Source organism: Pteronotus mesoamericanus, unplaced genomic scaffold, assembly GCF_021234165.1.
Source record: "Pteronotus mesoamericanus isolate MK-2021 breed Mesoamerican mustached bat unplaced genomic scaffold, CSHL_Meso_final contig_74, whole genome shotgun sequence".
Taxonomy (NCBI): domain Eukaryota; kingdom Metazoa; phylum Chordata; class Mammalia; order Chiroptera; family Mormoopidae; genus Pteronotus; species Pteronotus mesoamericanus.
This window is the reverse complement of record NW_026555247.1, coordinates 7,642,326-7,661,368: the sequence shown is the minus strand read 5'-3', so window position 1 is coordinate 7,661,368 and position 19,043 is coordinate 7,642,326. Positions and strand designations below refer to the sequence as shown.

Sequence of the window (19,043 nt, the reverse complement as noted above, 5' to 3'; positions counted from 1 at the left end):
TGACTCATCAGTAAGGTATAACTTTCCTTAACTGCATAATAAATGAATCACTTTGAGTGCTACAATGTGAAACAGTAGGCACGTGGGTTAAAGACATCAAATAAATACAGAAAGCTATTTTATTAATAAAGATTGACAGCTACAAGTTCTATGAATGTTATATCAGATACATCAGCTTTAATTATATAGTCCTTTCCTCATCTCTGAGCCTTTCTCTTTCTTTCATATTTTCTCACAGGCTAATTTTAGCTGATGTGGACGTTTGGAGAAGAGGGCAGAAAGAAAGCCCTCTTTTCAATCCATCTTTTCAATCCATTGGTGACCATTGCCTGGCCCTCACCCTCTCATCCTATGATCACTGACTTTTCCAGCATAACTTCCCCGAGGACCTGTGCAAGCTGCAGTTACTTGCTCTTTCCTCCACCGTCCCACAGTCTTCTTGCCTGGGATTAGGAATATGGAGTCTGGACGTACGTGTGCCCTTCGCTCCTCCATGTGGGTCCTCGCTCACTTCCTGCTCCTGCCACCTCAACCCCCAACTCTCCTTCCCACTGATCCTAACAGTGTGGCCCACCCAGTAAAGAGGGCAATACAGATCCTTTTTTATTGTATATTTTAGCAAGCAGTTTGAAAACTTAATAATTCTCATCACTATAAAATAAAAAGGATAATGTACTGAACACTGTAGCAAACAATGATCATAAAAAAAGAAAACTCTGAATTTTACCACTGATATGACATCAAGACCTAAAAGACAAGAAAGAGGTGATGAAGAAAAATGCAGTGCTTTTGTGGCTATGAGTTTACAAAAATATTATTTTCTAATTACACTGTTATTACTGAATAATTTTCTCTAGAGTTCCAGGTTCTAATTTTTTTTAAGTGTTCAACTGTTATAATTATATGGACATTTTTGGTAGAGTGGAAAGGGCAGGATGAAACCCAGACAAAATTCATTTAGAGGAGATTAAGCCTAAAATGTATGTAAGCAATACAATTGTCTTTAAGAGGACACTGACCGATTAGATGATTGTATGAGTTGCTTTTTCACACAAAATATTTTCAAGAAAGCCTTCTGAAAACGTTTGTGACACAATGGGTACAAAAAAGGATTGACAAAGGAATTACACCACTGAAGCCAAAATGTGATATCGTACACAAATGTTTCAGCATGCTGACCTGGGCTGTAAATTGAACGAACAAATGTGAACAGAGAAAAAGGAGCCCAGCAAAGGATGAAAACCCCTAAGAGAATGGCCAGTGATTTGGCTAATTTCCTGGCTCTAAGCAGTTCAAGATATTCTTTTTGGTGACGAGTTAGGTTATCTGAGTGGGAGAAGGAGCCTGCTTTGGAAGCACTTATATCTCTATTCCTCTGGGTTCTTACGGAAAACAAGAGGCTGCTTTTTCTTTGTTGTCTTTCTAAATGAAGGGGTGCTGATGCTTCCTTCGGTTCAGCAAGAGATGCCTTTGAAAACAATCCACACTTGAACAAGTGTCCAGAGTTACTTGAAGAGGCAGGACTGGATTCAGGAGGGCTTTGAGCTCTACTGAGATGACTGCGCTGCTTCCATAGGCTCCAGTAAATATAGATGTTGAAATAAGCCACTAAGAAGAGTGGGGCCAGGAATTCCAGCAATGACGTGATGCCAAGGACATACCATTTTGAAATGAACCCAGGGCTACAATGCTCTTTCTGTGTCTTCCAAGAATCTGAAATTAAAATTAGTGGCCCGTTCACTAAGAAGGCCAGAACCCAGACGGCCACCATCAAAGCCACGATCTTCCATATCCCAGTGCGTGGAGCTCTGTAAGAGACCTAAAAGAGGCCAAATAAGTTATTTTCAGTATTATGAAGCATATGTTGATTGCATAAAGAATACCTTAGGTCTTCAGGAGTTTCTGGGATGTGAAGAGGGGGGGACATTAACTGGACCTGGGTAACAAGATGTGGGGCAGGACAGAGGGTTCAGTTTCGGTGGAGCCTGAACCAAGATGCAGACTTTCTTAGTGATTTTAAAGAGGAAGGGTGTATTCTCAAGGTTGAACCTCTCGACACCGTAGAACATGTCAAAAGCTGAACTATTAAAGAACGGAAACTGAGTGCATTTTCTTACTATTCCCTAATCTGCCAGCTGGATCATGACCAGCTTTTTCTTTTTTTAACGTAATAGGATTTTCCATGTCAAAATGAATCACACATTGTAAGGGTATATGTATGTATGTATTATTTGATGAGACTTTTGCTTTGGGAATATAGATAAATGTATATAGAGAGAAATGCATGTACTGAAATCACAGTATAAAATGCATTTCTCACTGTAGTCACAGTCAAAAAAAAGTTTGAAAGTAACTGGCTTTCCTGATTCTAATAAAGGAAGAATCTATTATGCAGTTCATGCTGATTCTTTAAGGTAGGATCGAAAAGAGAAAGAAAAATATCACTTCCAAGAAGATGGCACATGAAAAGAAAGTTGTTTACACTTGCTGTGAAGAGATACTATAGGGTTAATGAGCATTACCAAATCATTTCTTTCTATAAAGGTTTGCACCTGACAAAAAGATGCCAACACTGTGACTAGCCACTTCAAGAGACATGGCTGTGGCGAGCACCACCATCTTTTTTAAGGGTGAAGAATATTCTAGATCCACTTATTCACAACAGGTTTCTACAGGGGAAAATATAGTTCTCTGAGTAAGGATTTTTCTTGGATCACAGGCCCCAATGATCTTGGATAAATCCTGAAATTTTCAAGAATATCTTCTGTAAGAAATCTAAAGATACCCAAGACCAAACACTACCCAACCTAAGGGAGAAAGTATGAATGAAGAATGTTGGAAGGGGACCTGTTTTAGATTAGTAAGGTTTCTTTTCCTAATTAAAATGTTCCACATTTCTCTGATTTCTTCACTTGAAGGGAAAGAAATGAAATTAGAGCATGCCTCTCTTTTCACCAGCTTTCTTCTGCTACTTTATCCATAAATTTTTACATCTTGTTCTACCATGTTCCCTCATTTTTATTATATAAAAGGGTGCAACATTGCCAAGCACTGCTTTTCTTTGATGGATTGTACATGTTGGGAAGGGCTCAATGATGGCTAGAAATAAGATAAAACTGCTTTTGTTTCTTTTAAACTGAATTATTTTTAAAACTGCAGGGAAGTTTTGGGGGGTTTTTTGTTTTTGTTGGGTTTTTTTTTTTTTTTTTTACCAAATTACTGGTATTTCTGAGGCTAAACTAAAATGCACATGGTGCTGAAAACAAGCTCCCATGTATGATGACAGGCTTTTATGCCTTCTGCTTCTCATGCCACTAATTAATACATCTCTTGCACTAAATCTAATGATTATGAAGATGGTAACAATACCCAGATGGTCATAAAACTGCATTTAGTTTTTTAATTGCTCTGTTCAGCCTTTGTAATAATATAATGCAGGATGGTAGAAAGTGATCTCCTTTCTATTACGCAGAAGGTCGAATGGGATAATGGACATCTAAGGGAATTGAGAAGAGGATGCCAATCTCCTCATCTCTGCATAGCACTTTTGAGAGATAGACAGCTCAAGCATTGCTTGAACCCAGACTCAGGACAGTTGGGGTGGCCTCCCTGAAATCAGTCAGTGGCCCCTCTCTCGCCCACTACAGAATATGTCCATTACTCAGAACATTGCCACTTCCCCTGCAGCAATGCTTTCCATGTTCTTGATTTTACCATCAAGCATCGTTTTTCATTGGCAGCTCAAGAAATACTCTCCTCTTACTGTCTTAATTCTGCATGCATTTTAATATCCATTCCTTCCAGCTATACAGTCTGCATTCCTGCACCCACTCTTGCTTCAGCCCTGGAACCTGCCCCTCCAAAAAACTTGTCTGAGCACTGTAATCATGCACTTGCCATCTGCATGGAGCCTTCCTTTTTCAAGTTATGGTCAGATTTCCATTTCCCAGGCTCAGCACACAGCCCTGCCTTATCATGCTGTCTCCGCTACTTTCACCTACTGCAAGAGCCCAGCTTCCCTATGACCACTTCCTACAAGCACCAGTCAGCTTTGAAGGATTCCTTCAGTTTCATACAGCTGTGCTGAGTCTCAGCCCCATACCAGGTTCCTCAGTCCAGAGTTCCAATGCCAGTATGAGACGTCCCCACAACTTCTAACTGAAAACCAGCAGGGATTGTGGCTAAGACAGAGTTACTGGAGCCACAGATGTTCCTCTTAAAGGGCCCACATGGATGCACTCAAACTCACTCTCTCTCAGCTCTAGTGCTGGGGCACCAGCTTGAAAGTCACCTTGGACATATGGGAAGAAACTGAACTGTCTGGCATCGGGTGGGACCTGGAGGGATAGCTTTCTCCCAGACAGAGGTGCTGGCAGAGATTATTGTTCTTCTTCTGAGTTCTCCCCTCACAGAGCTGGCAGGTGGCCATTATCTCTGAGTCTCCATCAACCTGACTAACACTGTTCACCCCACCCTGTTGATACCCTGAGACCCTGCCCCATCCGACTTGCGGGCCCACCCAAGCTCTTTCCAGGGGATTTTCCATACAACTGGCCTGTCTTGACTGATGCTACTGACTTTCCTAAAACCTCCCAAACAAGTAGCCTCTTTGTCTTGGTGTGCCCTGAACCTCTTGCTAAGTGGCCCCAGGTCGAGTACTAGCAGCACCTGGCCTTGGTTCATGGGTTGGCCTTTCCTGGGCACCTCCAAGCCCAGCACAAGTAGCAGCTATCTGCTATTTCAGCTATCTGCTAGCCCAGGCAGGGCACATGTGGTGGCTGACTTTGGCCTGCACCTCCTGGGAGGCCCCAGAACCAGTGTGCCCAGTGGACAGCTTCAGACCATACCAAAGCACCACCCAACATCCTCTATAAGCAACACACTCCAGAAGTGGACTCAGCAGGTACCTGAGCCCTGATGAAGTGACTTCTGCTCCCTAGGGTCTGTCCCGGCAGAGCAAATCCTCCATGGCAGCCGTGGCCCATCCTCAAAGCTGATCAGCCTGGAAGTAAATTTATCCCATTCATGTGCCAACAGCAATCAAGGCTGAACTATAATAGGATGATGCTTACCTGTAACACCCAGCTCAGGTGACTTGAGAGGTTGTGCCACTGGGCCCTACAGGACATCTACTACATAAAGCCACTCTAAACAAAACCAGGAGATGTAAAGGTTCTACCTAATACATACAAACAAACACAGGGAGGCAGCCAAAATGAGGAGGCAAAGAAAGATGTCCCAAATGATAGAACAGAACAAAACTCCAGAAAAAGAACTAAACAAAATGGAGACAAGCATTTACCAGGTAGAGAGTTCAAAACACTGGGTATAAGGATGCTCAATGAACTGAGTGGAAGAGTAGGTGAACTTAGTGAGAACTTCAACAAAGAGACAGGACATATAAAATGGGTTTAGAAAACATTAAAAAGAACCAGTCATAAATGAAGAACAAACTAATTGAAATAAAGAATACATTACAGGGAATCAGTAGTATAGTAGATTAAGCATAGGATTAAATCAGCAATTTGGAATATCAGGAAGCAGAAAACACCCAATCACAAGAGTGAAAACAAAAAAAAGAATCCAAAAATATGAGGATAATGTAAGGAGCACCTGGGACAACCTCAAGTGCACCAACATTCGCATCATGGGAGGTGCTGAAAGAAGAAAGAAAGCAAGGAATTGAAAACCTAGTTGAAAAAATAATGACAGAAAACTTCCCTAACCTGGCAAAGGAAATAGACATACAAGTCCAGGAAGCACAGAGAGTCCCGAACAAGATGAACTCAAAGAGGCCCACACTAAGGCACGTCATAATTAAAGTGCCAAAGATTAAAGACAAAAAAAAATCTTAAAAGTAAGAAGAAAAAAGCAGTTAGTTACTTAGAAGGGATCTTCCATGAAACTACCAGCTGACTCCTCAACAGAAATATGCAGGCCAGAAGGGATTGGCACAAAATATTCAAAGAGATGGAAAGCCAGGATCTACAACCAAGATTACTCTACCCAGCAAACTTATCATCTAGAATCAAAAGATAAAGAGCTTCCCAGACAAGAAAAAGCTACAGTCCATCACCACCAAATCAGTATTAAAAGAAATGTTAAAGGGTCTGCTTTAAGAAGAAGAAAAATAAGATAAAAAATATGAATAATAAAATGGCAATATCTACATACCAATCAATATAATCATCTTATTTTTACTTTTTGTACATATTCTTTTTTTTAAGATTTTTATTTTATTTATTTTTAAAGCAAGGGAAAGAGAGGGAGAAAGAGAGAGAAAAACATCAATCTGTGGCTGGTTGCCTCTTGCACGCCCTGAACCAGGGACCTGGGCTGCAACCCAGGCATATGCCCTGACTGTGAATTGAACCAGTGACCCTTTGGTTCACAGGCTGGCATTCAGTCCACTGAGCCACACAAGCCAGGGCTCAATAATCATTTTAAATGCAAATGGATTAAATGTTCTAATCAAAAGATATGGTGGCTGAATGGATAACAAAACAAGACCCTTACACAGGCTCTCCACAAGAGACTTCATATCAAAAGACACACACAGAATGAAAGTAAAGGAATGGAAGAAGACATATCACAAAAATTAAAACAAACAAACAAAAGCTGGGGTAGCAATATTTATGCCAGACAAAACAGGTTTTAAAACCAAAGCTATGACAAGAGACAAAGAGGGACCCACCAATTCCATTTCTGGGTATTTACCTGAAGAAACCCAAAACACTAAATTGAAAAGACATATACATCCATATGTTCATAGCAGCATTGTTTACAATAGCCAAGATATGGAAGTAACCTAAGTATCCAAAATAGATGAATGGAAAAAAAAAAATGGCGCAGGGAAGGATTGAGGGTTGGAGGTGGGAGTGGGTGGGACAGGGGAAGCGGTGGCGGGAAAATGGAGACAACTGTACTTGAACAATAAAAATAAATAAATAAAAATTTAAAAAAGAATGGTACATATGTACAATGGAATATATTTCAGCCGTAAAATGGAGTGAAATCTTGCCATCTCCAAAAACATGGATAGATCTAGAGGGTATTGTGTTAAGTGAGATAAGTCAGAGAGAGAAGACAAATGCCAGGTGATTTTACTTATATGCAGAATCTAAAAACAAAATAAATAAACAAGCGGGACAGAAAAGACTCATAGATACAGAGAGCATTTTGACAGTTGCCAGATGGAAGTAAGTTGGGGGAGTGGATATAAAAGGTGAAGGGATTAAGAAGTACAAATTGGTAGTTACAGAATAGTCATAGGCATGTAAAGTACAGTAGGGAATATAGACAGTAATATTATAATAACTATATATGGTGTTAGATAGGTACTAGATTCATCATGGCGATCACTTCATACGTTATATAAATGTCTAATCATGTGGTAGTATACCTGAAACTAATATAATATTGTAGGTCAACAGTAATTAAAAAATAAAAATTATTGACCTGGCTGGCTGGCTAAGTTGATTGGAGCACCATCCCATACACCAAAAGGTTGTGAAGTCCATTCCTGGTCAGGGCACATACCTAGGTTTCAGGTTTGATTCCCAGCTGGGGCAGGTACAGGAGGCAACTTGTCAATATTTCCCTTTCACATCAATGTTTCTCTCTCTCTCTGTCTCTCTCTCTCCCCCCCTCTCTCTAAAATCAATAAAATATCTTCAGGTGAGGAAATTAATTAATTAATCAATTAATTAATATTATTTTGTTAAAAGACCAAGGAAAAAACCCACCCATTTCCCCTGTGCATATCACCCATCATCTCTTTAACTTTAAAGCACTTTTTTCTAACTGGCCAAGCTGTCTTTTACTTTCCCACAGACCTGAGGTAGATCCAAGAGTTTGAATATTCAGTGAAGCAAGTCCTACGAACACCCCGTGAAGATTAAAAAGAAATATTAACCCAGAAAGAAAGGAAATGGGAGGAGGCTCTTTAAAACTGCTTTTCAAACATTTTAACTGTGACCTAAAGGAAGAAATACATTTTATATCAGAACCAAGTACATAGATTAAAATACTCATAAAATAATATGCTTATAATATGCAAAGTACCTTGATATTCTATATTCTAATTTTTTATTATACTCTATTCTGCTTCTGTCTATATTTTTCCATTCAAAAAAAAGCAACTGGTCACGACCCACTGAGCTGATTTTATGACTCAATAATGGGTCAAGACCTACCATCTGAGAAACATAAGATTATAGAGATCTGAACTGCTTATCCAAACTGCTCTGCATTTCTTCCATAGTCTGTCCAGTACCAACTGCAGTGGACGCCGGTGCCAGTGTAGTACCCAATGCCAAGTAGCTGGCTGTCCCGCTATACCATCCTCCCTTTCTTCCTGGCCATATGGCGGCTCAGCTACACTTAGTCCATTGTAAGGAACCCATTTGTTTATGAGTCTGTCTCCAGATTAGACTATTATGCATCTCAAAAATAGACTCTGCTGATTTCATTTCTTGATCCCAGCACTTAGCAAAAGCCCTGTAATACAGTAGTTCATACAGTAGTCTCCAAAGATTTGGGACCCTGGGACTCAGGAGTGAAGGGAGTTTCCCATCTTGGTTTCAAAGATTTCAGATCACTGCCCCACATTTCTATGGCCCCCTTTAAGCCCTTGTCCTTAATTGCATCAAGGACAAGTTTTCTCCCTTATTTTATTGCTGATATTGTTCTTTAGCTTGCTTCAGACTTATCGCTAACTTGTTAATGAGACTATTCCAAATTTTGGGTGAGCTTGGGTTTTCTTGGCATGTATCCTAAACTGGCATCAGGACTTTACATTGGTTCTACTTTATAAACCATAGTTTCTTGCGTACTGTCTTTTCCTTTAGCCGTTGAAAACTGGCCATTCAAAACTGGTTTTCTTATGATATTCATAAGTCTGGGAGTCTTTCTACTTGCTCACTAAGTTCCATCCTGAGGAAAATATTCAGATCTCAATTTGTCTGAGGAGTGGAACTGATAAACCTACTGTGAACCTCATGTATATCCAACCTACTATGGACTCAGTATACCACTTCTGACAACTTGCCTTGGATTTTCTTTGATGCCTTCCCATTTTAGTAGCATGAAGGTGATTAACTTAACCAAATCACATACAGAAAATGTTCACTAAGGGACAGTGAGAATTTAGTGCCACATAAGAAAAGAATAATCAGGCTCCTTTAAGGTTTGTCAATAAAACAAAAAATTAGATTTTAAAAGTTTTTTTCTCAGTGGTCTGGGCATTGCCTTGCAAACTGAAAAGTCACTGTTCGATTCCCAGTCAGGGCATATGCCTGGGTTATAGGCCAGGTCCCCAGTTGGGGGCATGTGAGAGGCAACTGATCAATGCTTCTCTCAGAAATCGATGCCTCTCTCCCTCTCTTTCTCCCTCCCTTTCCCCTCTCTAGAAAAATAAATAAATAAAATCTTTAAAAATAATTTTTTTGTTTGGGAACCCAAAATTTACAAGTACATACTCTTCTAAGGAAGATAAATTAATGGTTTGACTCACAGCATTGGCGACTGACTGGTATTGATCATAGCTGATGAGTACGATGTTGTACACAGATGCTGTACACAAAAGATAGTCAACAATGAGCCAAAATGTACAGGTTTGGTTTTCAAAGTTCCAGTTGAACAGCTTCTGAGGGATGTACAAAGGAATGGAGATCACACCTATACAAGGAAAAAATAGGGTAAAAAATAGCACATATCAATGAAAACAAACAGGTATAGTACACCACACATTGAGGTATCTGATTTGACAAAAAATGGCTTGATTATAGTTTAGAAATTCATGGTATCTCATCATCAAACTCAGGACTGATTCCTACACATTCTTTAAATACTATTTTTATAATAGCTGTCCTAAGCCTCATATCTTCAATGGCTCCTTATTACTTCCCAAGTTAAGTTTAGGTCCTAGCTTGTATTTTCAGCCACATACAGTATGAATCATCTTTATGTTCATGATGCAACCCAAACAGAATGGGCCACTCATCCCTCAAACACATCTCACATTTTCACATCTCTTTGCCTTTGCCAACAGCATTCTTTTGCCCTAGAATGTCCTCCTGTCTTCCACTGAGAAGTCTATTCACTTCTTTCTTATTCTTCACTCAGTTCAAAAAGTGAATTTCTCCTTATCATTTTTCTTGAAACTTCCTTGGCAGAAGTGACTTCTCTGTCAACCGCACTTTCCTAGCACTTTACTTATCTCTCTCTCCTTCATGCACAAAAATATTCTACTTTATATTGTCATTTTTTAACTCGTTTCTGCTGAGGTTTGGGACCATACTGTAAGTCAACCTTTGTGTTTTCCACAACTTATAGAACTGGCCAAAATGACTTAAATAAATTAACAATAGCTAACATCCATTGTGCAATTACCATATACCACGCACTGTGCTATGTGCGCGGTGTGTATCATCTCATTTAACCTTCATAGGAACTGTCGTGATGTAGGGACATGCTAAATTAACAAGTAAAGAACCTGAAGCTCAAAAAAAGAGACATAATTAACCAAGGTCTACTTAGCTGGTAAGTGAAAGGTGGATTTAAAACCAGGCAGCATGACTTCAGAGCCCCTGATTTAAGCACCACCCTTCACTGAATGAGGAAATATATAAGTGATATGGTTCAGCGCCACACCTGCTTAACCATGAGAAATGACTAAACTGGGCTCCTTTTCCATTAGCTTTGCAGGGGGTTTTAATTGCATTGACATTTTAGACAGGTAGCACTACTCACTAAAAATGTAATCTATTAGGTGGAAGCTCAGTTGAAATCTGTTTTTGTTGAGTATCTTTATATTTTATCAGGCACTTTGCAGGAATTGTCATTTTTTTATATCAGACCAAGTTAGCCTATTATAAAGAACAATAGTAGAGGTAAAAGGAAGAAAAAGGAAAGGGAAGCATGAAGGAAACCCTGCAGTTCTCCCCAAATAAGATGCCACTGCAACAGTGAAATGCTCAGTCTCCCTGTCTCCACTTTGTTCAAGCCTGTGTTGTCTCCTTGGCCTTAAGGCTTACAGTTCCTGCTTTAATCATTAGAGGAATTCTGCTCAGGGCTTGAGTTTTTACTAAAGGAGTTCCTCCCATTTTCCCTTCCCTTAACATAAAAGAAGCCTGAACTCTTTACTTTCTAAAGATGAATTTGAAGAACTACTAGGGCCCCATCTTCTCAGCCGGTACCTCCGTGGTCAGTTAGCCTGTCCGTACTGCAAACTCTGACACCTTGAGTTTTGGCCTTTTGAAGCATCGGGCACACATACTTTGGAGCAGTAATGCCATGAGGATACAACGATGAGGTTTCATAACCAGCAAAAGAAAACACAGAATTTAGTAGTCTGTACGTAGGTTTATATACAAATCTGAGAACCAGGCACCATAGAGATGAAGAGTTGTGTGTTCGGTTCTTACACATAGTTCAAATTGCCTGCTTGTTTGTGTTTCAATTATATTTTTTATGATAACTAAACCTCCTTATTGTGCCTTCCATGTGTGTGAGTGTGTGCATGCACATGCACATCTATGGCATAAAATAGGTCACCAGCTTCACCTGAGATAAATGGAAGTATCTTCAAAACAGAGACATTCATTATACTTCAGCCTAGAGTTGAAGCTTCCAATCTTCCACAGATGAGTATTTTTCACACACACTCACTTCTCCCGGAGTAAGAAAAAAGAGTGCAATTCCAGGAATCATTTGCATCACAGACTCCTATTATTGGATTAAAGGTTAAAGAGAGGGTGGGAGTGAAAGGGTCTTTTTCATACCTGGTGATTTACGTGGAAGAGGAAAAGTATATCCACAACCTTAGAAGCTGTTTGAACTACCAACTTAAACCAGGCTCTAGTTTATCCTTTTGGTTTTAATAAAACCCTGCTGTCACCTTGTGTGCTAACTAATGTTTTAGTACAAATGTCATGCTCAGTTCCTCTAACTTGTTGAATGGTGGAGCTATTTGTGGCTCATTGCAAAAAAGTTTCAAAAACTGTGAATCAAAAAACTTCTGATATATTGTTCCTACAGTTTCCACACTGGGATCATGCTTCTGGGTCTAAGCAAAACTAAGAGCCACTTCCTTTAAAAGAACAATAAGCCTTTGGCATGACAAATTAAGGAAGTGAGGGGAGTGAGAGAAAACAAGCTGTGTTAAAAGATGGCGGTGAAAGTGACAGAGAAGGCAGTTAGACAGGCATGAGCAGAGCAGGAACAATAGGCCAGGTATGGAATGTCACCAGGCCGGAAAGTCCCAGGTGCCTGGCAACAGGCAAAGCTAGAGAAAACAGCTATTATAGGTTAGGGCCCTGCCCCAGGGTAACTTTTCTGTCTTCTAGAATGTAGTTTAAGACCCTCTGACCTTTCACATTACTAGTCATGTGGTTTAGTCCTCCTTAGAGGGGGCACAAGGTAAGGCAGAATAGCCTCACAGACTCCCATACAAGCCTTTGCATGACCATTTCCTTAAGCATTAAGACCTTGGGACAATGAGGTTCTAACCCGCATCAAATAATCTTAGGAACAGAGCCTCAGGTCTATTGACTACAGAGACAGAGTTTTGGTCAAACTAGAGATAACATCTAGGCCTCAGTAATATTTCTGCTCCAGGCCCAGAAAAGCAGCTAAAGCAGACAAGTGACGCCATGGCTGCCTCAGGTCCAGTTTCAGTGACTAATGACCCCCTACCCTAGTGCCAATCAGTCAGTAAAGACCAAGATCTAGAAAAGACACACCTGGAAAGCTGGCGAATATTCCATTGAGACCCTCCCTCAAGACCTCCCTGAAATCCCTGCCTATAGAAAACAGATAAAAACTTTAAGATAAAGGACCCAGTGCATGCTCTCTCTTTCCTGATCACATCCATGCCTTCCTCCACTTCTTTCCTTAGCTGTGTATCTTTTGCTTTTTTTCTCCTAAGCACCAAGGTCCCTCCTTTTGTTCCTGCAACTTGTTTCCTGGGTCCACACAGCCCAGACGGCTCACTTCTTCTGCCTTTGTGATTTTCTTTCTAAAAGGCTAAATACACTGCTTGCACTAGAGTCCTTGACTCTGAATTTTTTCTTTGCTGAGCTCACAAACTGAGGTCTAACCAAGGTTGGGGGAGGAGGTGAAAAAACAGGAAGAAGAAAGATGGAAGGGGAAGAAAGAAGAGAAGCCCTGGACGACCCTAGGTGACTTGTTCCCCCCAGCCGTGCCCCACCTCTCTGGCCTCCCCTCCTGCGAGTCCCTTTACCCCTCACCCCAGTCACTCCACTCCAGCCCCTCTGGCCTCAAACACACCACACACACACTGCCTCAGACCCTTGCACTTTCTTGGGCATGAAATGCTCTTCCCCCAGAATGCATCTTCTGTTTGCTCAAATGTGCCTTGATCAGTGAACCCTACTCTGGAAGTTTCAATTGCAACCTCCACCTCAAACCCACTTTCTCTCTCTCATTACTGCTATGTTTTTCTTAATAGCAATGATCACCCTCTAAAATGCTGTGTAATTTTATGTACTTATTTATATTGTTTATTGTCTCTCTCCCCACCTTTGCCCACAGTAGAAATAGAACCACCATGAGGGAAGCAATTTTTGCCTCCATTTTCCCTGCTGTGTCTCCAGCACCTCAAAAAGTTCCTGGTTCATAATAAATGGGTATCAGATGAATGAGTGCATGAGGATAAGGAAGCCCAATTTGTATGAAAATTGCCACCAGTCCAGTCTGGTGTTGCACCTTCTTTCTGAAGCCTGCTAGGAAGCTACATCTTCCATGAGAAAAATGACAATCCAAAGGTGGTGGGAGCTAAACACCCCAGTGAATGAATTCTCTGGGCCAACAGTGAGTGCATGCAGGGTGTTATGGACTGAATATTTGTGTCGGCCCTAAATTCATTCATAGAGTTCAGCCTTAGACCCCAGGGTTGCTGTATTTGAGATGGGGCCTATAGAGAAATAATTAACGTTAAATGAGGTAGTGAGGGTGAAGCCCTAACCCAGCAGGATGAGGGCCCTTACAAGAAGAAGCACAAGAGAGCTTGCTTGCTCTCTGTCTTTCCTTGCATATTCAGGGGAACTATGTGATGATGCATAGAGAAGGCATCTGCAAACCAGAATAAGTGCTCTGACCAGGAATGGACTCAGCTGGTACCTTGCTCTGGGACTTTGCAGCCTCCAAAACAAGTAAATGAGAAAGTAAACCACTGCTGTATAAGTCCAGACTACAGTGTATTGTTACAGCGGCCCAAGCTGACTAACTCAGAGAGTTAGAGAAGAGAAGAACCTGAACGCAGGCATGAAGGTACTAAAGATAAACTTTGCCATCCTGAAAATGTGACTCAGACTCCGTGAGCAGCAAACACACTTTGCCCTTGAAGATCCTGTCTGGTCATCTAGCACATAGTCATGTAGGCCACAAGTGCCACACAACTGTAGATGTGAAGAAGTTACCCATAGTTGGAAACATCAGTCATGAGTTACCAACTTTACAGATATTAATATAGATGTAGATGGTATATTATTTCCTAGTGTACAGATGAGGTATATTTATCCCAATGTAGCTGCAGCTGAAATTTTTCCTCAACAAATCTTTGCTGCACTAAATTCAGCCTGGGAAGCTACACAGGTACCACAAATTTACACTCTCTTCAGGACGCCAGTTCTGAAATAGGTGAGGAGAGAGCATTCGGACAGAAAGCCTACAATACTGAGCCCATGTAATGCTCGCGTCTGCTCTTCCATCACCACATGGTTCTAGGGCTTTAGGTCTCATGACCCCATATAGTAAGATTTGCTGACTTACAGCTACAGAAAACCTCACGGGCTCCACTCTGGCCCACCACCCCCTCCAAGGCTCAGAGCTGAAAGACGTACCTCTGAGCGAGGCAAAGGAAAAGGAACGGTGTTGACACAAAACCCAAATCTAGTTACCAAAAGCTCTCAGAGACTTTCCTAATTCTTGTGTTGTGTGAATATAAGCATTTCTTGTTCTATGGTGCTTCACAGAAACCACACTTGCATCAACTTTGAGGCAAAACCCTCCACCAGCAAAAAGGAACTATGACTCGCTGAAGGCTCAGATAATGGTTAGAACTTTTTAGCAATAAAGTAATTTTTAAAGTTTTATTTTATTCCCTTTCAAGAGCATGGGGAAGGGATAGAGAGGCAGAAATATTGATGCAAGAGAGAAAAACCCATCAGCCACCTTCTGCATGAGTCCCGTCAGGGACTGAGTCCACAACGCAGACACGTGCCCTGACTGGGAATCAAACCAGCAACCCTTCAGTTATGTGATGATGCTCCAACCAACGGAGCCACTCAGGCCAGTAAAACTTCAGGGCAATAAAGTAATTTTTAATTAAGGTATGTACATTGTTCTTCAGACATAATACTATTGCATATTTAATAGACTATCACATAGTAGAAACAAAACTTTTGTAGGCACTAGAACTTTTGTAGGCACCATAAAACCAACAAGTTCATGTGACTCACTTTATTGCAGTATTCACTTTATTGCAGTGATCTGGAACTGGACCCGCAATACCTCTGAGGTATTGCGTTAAATAAGTGGACCTCTGGAGGAAGCGGGCAGGGTGAGGAAATATGTGAAGGATGAGACTAGGGGATTAATAGAGACTCTGATCTGTGTCAAGCTGCTCTCATCAAAAGCAAAGCCATCTCTTTTCCTACCCACCTGCTGAGTAGTCAGGAACCACCGAGACTGCTATGTAACTACATTGGCAGGGACATTTCTCAATCAAAGACAAACCACATCTTTATGTTGCAGTGCTCAAGCCCATGATGCTGATGTTGCGCCATACACAGAGGCACTCCATTGTTATCTGGAACCATCTTTGTGCAAAAGCTTTAGGTCTCAGGCTCTCTCAGTAAGTATAGTTTTATCTCCTTCCTCCCTACTACCACCTTCCGCCTTACTCCTTTTGACTTGGTCAAAATACATAACCAATTTTAAGTGCTCAGAGTCATCGAGAAGATCTACAGTTCTAAGAAGAAAGAGGAGAGGGTTAGATATATTTACAGCAGAATATTCTTTACATTTACATAAATATGCTTTTTACATAAATACACCAGTTTGTACGTGTTTGTGCAAGCATGGAGAAGGAATGATAAGAAAGAGTTTGCATCAAGCTCTTAACATTGGTTTCATGGAGAGGCAGAATTGAGGAGAGAAATGGCAAAATGGTTGCATTCTTTTAATTTTTCTATATTGGTCAGCCACCTTTATCTGTGACCCTGTCATTTTTATATCATGACTCCTAAATCAGTCTCTCCAGCTGGAAATTTTCTCCAGGAGTTTTATCAATGCAACACCAGAAGCATAAGTGTCCCCCTCAAAACTGTTCCCTCTTTCTATTTAGAGCTTTATACTTCTCTTAGTTCCCAGAACTCAATCTCTCACTCATCTTTCTTTCTCCTGCCTGAGCCCACCCTTGCAGCTCTGCATCCCAGACTTCTTCTCCAGCTTTACCCTAGCTCAGAGTCTTACCTATCCCATGGCTTCTATCTAGATTGCTGCAGGGTTGTCTCTGTGAAACAAAGCTGCCCCCCGCTCCAGCTTCTCCCATCTATATTCCATCTCTTCTGATATCTCTAAGGTAAAACTTCGATCCACCCAATCACTCGCCAGTTTTAAAATTTTTTCATCTCCACTTTGCCTGTTGAATAAACTCTGATCCCTAATCATACTAGTATTCTAGGGCCTTCACTAAATAGATTCTGGCCACTCTGACTTCATGCACTACTGTTCCCATGCAGCCAGCACACACCAGCCAGCCTGGAGCTCCTGCTTAGGAAGGTCAACGCTGTGTTCCAGGCCAAAACTATGCCATGAGTTTTGTTTTATTTTAATATAAATGCAAGCATTTGTGTTGCTGTAGACAATAACAGATAAAATTATGCTAGAAGCTGCTATAAAGCAATATCATGAGCTGACACTTCTGCACATTTACTTATTGTAAGCCTTGTTAAAGATCAGTGACCATCAGAAAGTAAAAAATTACAAAGTACATGTTTTCAAAGAAAGATTAATTTAATTACTATGTTCCCTTATAATACTATATGCTATGCAAGGTAGTTTAGTGTGGGGAATAATTTATGATATTCTATATCGTATCATAAAATAATATTAGTTTTACTATTTAATTGACCTGAGTCCCCATTTCCTGATTGTGCTGGTTACCAGCCTACACATTATTCCTACTACTCCAATGTTATGATACTAAGGAAATTATGCTTACTTAGTGAGGGATACTTTTAAACCTAAACATACAAGGAAAAATAGATTCAGAAACAAATAACTCTTAAACAATTTTTGAAATATTCTGAACTTATCTCTACAACTTATTTTACTCTACAAAAAGAAAATACAGTTTTCAGATGAAAAGTTCCCTACAAACTCGATTTTCATATATGTAATATTCCCCTAAAGTGCCATCTAGCCTCCCCTGAACTTTAATCCTTAAATTTTGTGTTTTTAATCATTCCCAATTTCATACAGTCCCTTGAAATAACAAAAGCTTATTTTAAGGTTTGAGAAATAAGTTATAAATGGAAAAAATTATCTTAAATAAAGAGATGTAACTTACCAACAAAGAAGTCAGAAATGGCCAAGTTAAGGAAAAAACAATTACTTCGATGCCTAAGGTTTTTGTCCACCACAAAAGCTAAAATGACAATGGCATTTCCTAGCATTATAGCAAAAGCTAATAAGCCCATTAAAAATGCTAAAGGAACGCGAGAGGTTAGTAGTACAGTACTGGAAATTGTGCTATTAAGAGCTGACATCACATCAAATGATGAAGCTCAATATAGCAAGACAACTCTGAGAAGTATGGGTCTAATTGTAAAACTAATATATATAGTCTTCTGCTCATGACACATTTTTCAAGATTCAAGTACTGATAGCAGTACCTAGTTCCTGATTCTTGAAAAGGAAACTTGTGGTAACAGTTTTCCTTCGACACTGAAAAAAATTTACTTCCAAAAAGCAGTAAAATCTTTATCTTAAACATTTTAATGTGATTTATCCATCTGCCATTAATGGAGAGTAATATTATATCTATAGGGCATTATATAGGTAATAAATTGGGCTCAAATGAGACACATGTTTAAAATTAATATAAAGCCAATTAAACATTCTCTTCTGACAGTGATGAAATCAACAGAGGCTAAATTCACCCTCCCATTTGACAAAACTAAAAAACTGGACAACGTGATCAGCCCGGCAGTGAGGCGGTTGCCGCGGAGCACCTTTTGAATCAGAACAGGAGGGTTGCGTGCTGGAGCAGCAGGTGCCTGGGGCCCAGGCTTTTGCCACCTCCATACAATGACCAGCGTTGTTAAGACAATGTACACCCTGCAGCCCCACTCAGTGCTGAGCAAGCAGCCTGTCTGCAGACACACAAATCCGAGCCACTTCTAAGAGCTTATTTCCTGTTAAGTCTAAATAAGTCGATGTTCCCAGAATTCTTCATCCAGGAGTTTCAGAGAATGATGTTACGAAAATCATCAAACCGAGATGAGAGAATGGGCAGGTCAAAGCCGCAGATACTCTGCCCGTGAAAGCCATCAAGAGGAACGTCAAAAAGAGCTACAAAAGTAAGCAGAAATGAGAACTCAAGGATAAGAATCAGCTCTTAAAGGCTGTCAACAAGCAGTTGCACCAGAAGTTGACTGAAACTCAGGGAGCACTAAAGGACCTGACCCAAAAGGTGGAGCTGCTGGGGAAATTTCAGGACAACTGTCTAGCAGTTTTGAAGAGCAAGGGCCTCAATCCAGACAGTGAAACTCTGGCATCACAGTGAGAATCCAACACAGATCATATGGACTCTATGATACTGTTAGAAACTTTGCAAGATGAACCAAAGGACAAAACAGTGAAAAAGCAGATGGAGGACTTAACAGGCCTTAAAAGTAAAGTTGAAGATGAAAGAAGACAGGGCCTGGTTCCTAAAACAGCAGACCTTATGTAACAGTCAAGTAAATGATTTTACAACAGCCCTTGAGAAAATGGAGCAGCTATTAGAAATGTGA

General features: G+C 40.5%; 1 protein-coding gene and 1 pseudogene across 2 annotated transcripts; one reads left to right on the top strand and one right to left on the bottom strand.

Annotated features, from left to right (window-relative positions):
- Positions 1-1,003: 1,003 nt before the first annotated feature.
- HRH4 (histamine receptor H4) lies at positions 1,004-17,795 on the bottom strand. 2 transcript variants are annotated; one of them, XM_054583836.1, is made up of 3 exons: positions 17,597-17,795; positions 9,515-9,678; positions 1,004-1,819 (listed from the first exon to the last, which is right to left on the bottom strand). In XM_054583836.1, exons 1-3 carry the CDS (start codon positions 17,793-17,795, stop codon positions 1,004-1,006), a joined length of 1,179 nt encoding a protein of 392 aa, XP_054439811.1. The 2 variants fall into 2 exon arrangements, with proteins under 2 accessions (XP_054439811.1, XP_054439812.1); XM_054583837.1 differs by lacking the exon at positions 9,515-9,678 and adding an exon at positions 7,403-7,408 and having other exon boundaries at positions 1,004-1,713.
- Positions 17,796-17,841: 46 nt separating this feature from the next.
- LOC129078811 (small kinetochore-associated protein-like) lies at positions 17,842-19,043 on the top strand (annotated as a pseudogene).